The sequence below is a fragment of the Populus euphratica genome, unplaced genomic scaffold (genome assembly GCF_000495115.2).
Source record: "Populus euphratica unplaced genomic scaffold, PopEup_1.0 scaffold74.1, whole genome shotgun sequence".
Taxonomy (NCBI): Eukaryota; Viridiplantae; Streptophyta; class Magnoliopsida; order Malpighiales; family Salicaceae; genus Populus; species Populus euphratica.
In genome coordinates this window covers 777,683-780,775 of record NW_011499954.1, presented here as the reverse complement: position 1 = coordinate 780,775, position 3,093 = coordinate 777,683, and the positions used below count along the sequence as shown (strand labels likewise).

The 3,093-nt window shown below is 30.5% G+C and overlaps 1 protein-coding gene across 1 annotated transcript; it reads right to left on the bottom strand.

Annotated features, from left to right (window-relative positions):
* Positions 1–578: 578 nt before the first annotated feature.
* LOC105138253 (protein YLS9-like) lies at positions 579–1,687 on the bottom strand. The gene has a single exon (XM_011044303.1). The coding sequence runs from the start codon at positions 1,469–1,471 to the stop codon at positions 842–844; it is 630 nt and encodes a 209-aa protein (XP_011042605.1). The 5' UTR covers positions 1,472–1,687; the 3' UTR covers positions 579–841.
* Positions 1,688–3,093: the final 1,406 nt, after the last annotated feature.

Sequence of the window (3,093 nt, the reverse complement as noted above, 5' to 3'; positions counted from 1 at the left end):
TTTTCCATTTGCAAATGGCCTCCTCACATGATAGATTTTAGCATAAGTAAAACGATTCACCTAATAGTCTAAAGTCGCTCAAAAACATAAATCATAGTAACATGCAAGCTCATAGTCACAAGTGCATTCTCTCTCCCAAATTAATGCAACAGTTCCTTCGCAACACTGCCCAGCTAACATATCAACTTCCGCGCAGCAGTGAAACAGAAGAAGAATCGTTTGTATCTTAAAATCCAGATCAAAGGTATCTCTAAAGCAAATCATAAGAATTAGAAAAAGAAGATACGTATATAGAAGAATCGCTTATGGCTGACGAAATATTCCCTTTTCATAACTTTAAATATCCGACCGAAAAAAGAAGAAGAAGAAGAGAGAGAGAGAACAACAAGCAAGCACCAATAAAAACAAAATTGCGTTATAAAATAAAATAAACGATGGACAACGACTCGACAACCTCCACTAGACACTCAATTGTTTATCTTCATATCAACAAACAATTATTGACCTCGCATTTAATGCCTAACTATACGAAATAAAAAAAAAAGAAATTGAAATAACACAACTTGCACACTCAGAAATCGTAACTTCGCTATTTGTTTCAATATTTCATGATTTTCCCTCAATTTATTCACTTTAGCAAAATGTACACTTTCAATTTCAAAGTTTTTCATATGGATCCCTTCGTGTATATATATAATCTATAAAACAGAGACAACGCCATCATCAATTCCATAATAATAATACATCAAATTAAACTAAAAATATTAAAGAGTGCCCAAAAAAGAAAATAGTAACTCAATGGCGTTATAGCGTTTTACCATCTTGAACTTGTATCATCCCTTCAAAGGCTCACACTGCATCTCGTTACCAGCTGATACTTAATGGCGTTCTCACCGACAATGATTCCACTAGTTCTGCTACCAAACTGAATATAAGCAGGACACCGAACATTCAAATGATATTTCCCAGAAATAAAGGTTCCAACTTTGAATCGAACACGACCATCAATCTTGATCATCAGCAACACAGTTCCTGTAGCTTGGTCTTGACTTAATGCAACTGAATTGTACGGAGCTACAGGCACGGCACTGCCGTAGACAAAAGGGGACCAAACATCAATTTCTTTGTGTCCTTGGTAAGAAGTAGGTATGGAAGTACGTAGAGTTATTTGTTGGTTACGGTATGTTGCATAAACATCGAGTTTATCATAGTAGATCCCGACTTTGTCATTGGGGTTGCGAGAGGATATGGTGACTTGGAAGTTGGAAGTGAGAACATTTGGAGATGAAACGTTGAAGGCGTAAACTGTAGCATCTTGGAGGATGAATTTTGGTTTTGAAGGACGGAGGATGGCCCAAACTAAGAGAATTATGATGAGGACAATGAGGAGAAAGATTAGGATTCCGGCGAAGATTCGACGGAAGATTTTTCGGCGTTCTTGGCCGTGGCTGCCGCAGTCTTTGGATGACATGGTGGTGGTGAAGTGAAGAGAAAAGGAGGAGCTATGTGAGGTAGAGTTTCTGAGGAAGTGTGGAGTTAATAACAAGAGAGGTAGAGGTAGAGAGGTTCGGTTCTTTGCTTTGTGAGGGGATGCATTGACGGTGCCGTGCGATAAACGCGTTGTGTTCGGGTTTATATTAAGATCTTGCAAGGAGTGGTGGCTAGTGCTTTTTCCTTTTTCGAGTTTGCGTAGTAGTGGGTGGGACTTGGGAGGTCTTGGGTTAGTGTTTGATGTAATTAATGAGATTAATTTGTTTACTCGAAATGTGGGGGGGCTTAGTATAAGGTTTGTATTTGTAATTAAAATTGTAACCCAAGATATATATTTGATAACTTTTGGTTCATAATTATTTTATTATTATTATTATTATTATTATACTATAAACTAAAATATGTGGGTTTTATTATAGTGATTCACAATAAAAAAATTATTTTGATGTTATTCATATAAGTTATTTGTTTTTTCTTTATTTTTTTATCAATATTTTTTTATCATTTAATATTATATTTGTGTTTTATTGGGTTATCTCATTTTTATGATAAGAATTGCAGATTTGGTGGGTTAACTCGATTGGTTCGAGTTTTTTGCTTAATTAATATTTTTTTTAATTTCATCATTTTATATTGAGTTAATTAGGAATTAGACTTTATAATTTATTTTATTTACTTTCTATTATGTTATTCTGATCTCATGACTCAGAAATTGTGTTTAACGAGTTAATTATGTTGACTCAGGTTATTTTTATTTTTTTTAATTGATTTTTTTTGTAATTTTATCATTTAATATTGAATTATTTATTTTATATGGTAATATATTAATCTCATGATTAGGGATGCAACATTTGACATTTTAACCCTAGTTAAATCATTTTTTTTTCTAATAGATTATCTTAATCTCATTATCCAAGTTATGAGTCATTCAATATTGGATTTACTTTTTATTGGGTTGTCCAATATAGGTTGTGGCTTTAGGTTCTTTTTTAATTAAGTTTTTTTAATTTTATTCTTCAATATTTAGTTAATAGAGAATTAAGTTTTATAATTTATTTTGATTTATTTTTTATAGGATTATTATAGTCTTTTAACCCGATCATAAATTTAGCATGTTAACTCGAGTTGACCCAACTCAATTCAATATGATGTTATTTTAATATTAAAAAAACAAGATATTCTCTTAAATTTTTTTAATCAAATTATATTTTTACAAATTATCTGTGTTATTTTTAAATCTATAAAATCAATTTAGTCATATTGAATCAGTCTTTATATAATTAAAAAATCTTTCACTAAAAAAGATAAAATATTAATAATATTTGAATATTTTTATAATATTAATGAAAAAATTAACTTAAACCAGAGTATAACTCAAATTAACGGATTAATAAGACGGTGAGTGGTATAAGCACTTTAAATTTTGCTCATAAAATTGATATGTTTGAAAATGATTGTGCGTGTATATATTTTGAGTGCAAGTTCTTGTATTAGTATAGTTCACGGTTTCTATCTATCAAAATACTTTTTTTTTTTTGAAAAAAAAAATTTATATATACATATATATATATATATATATATATAGTCAACTAGAAATGAAAA

Excerpts from the sequence above, each read along its gene's own strand:
- LOC105138253 (XM_011044303.1), bottom strand. The coding sequence starts at position 1,471 with ATGTCATCCAAAGACTGCGGCAGCCACGGCCAAGAACGCCGAAAAATC.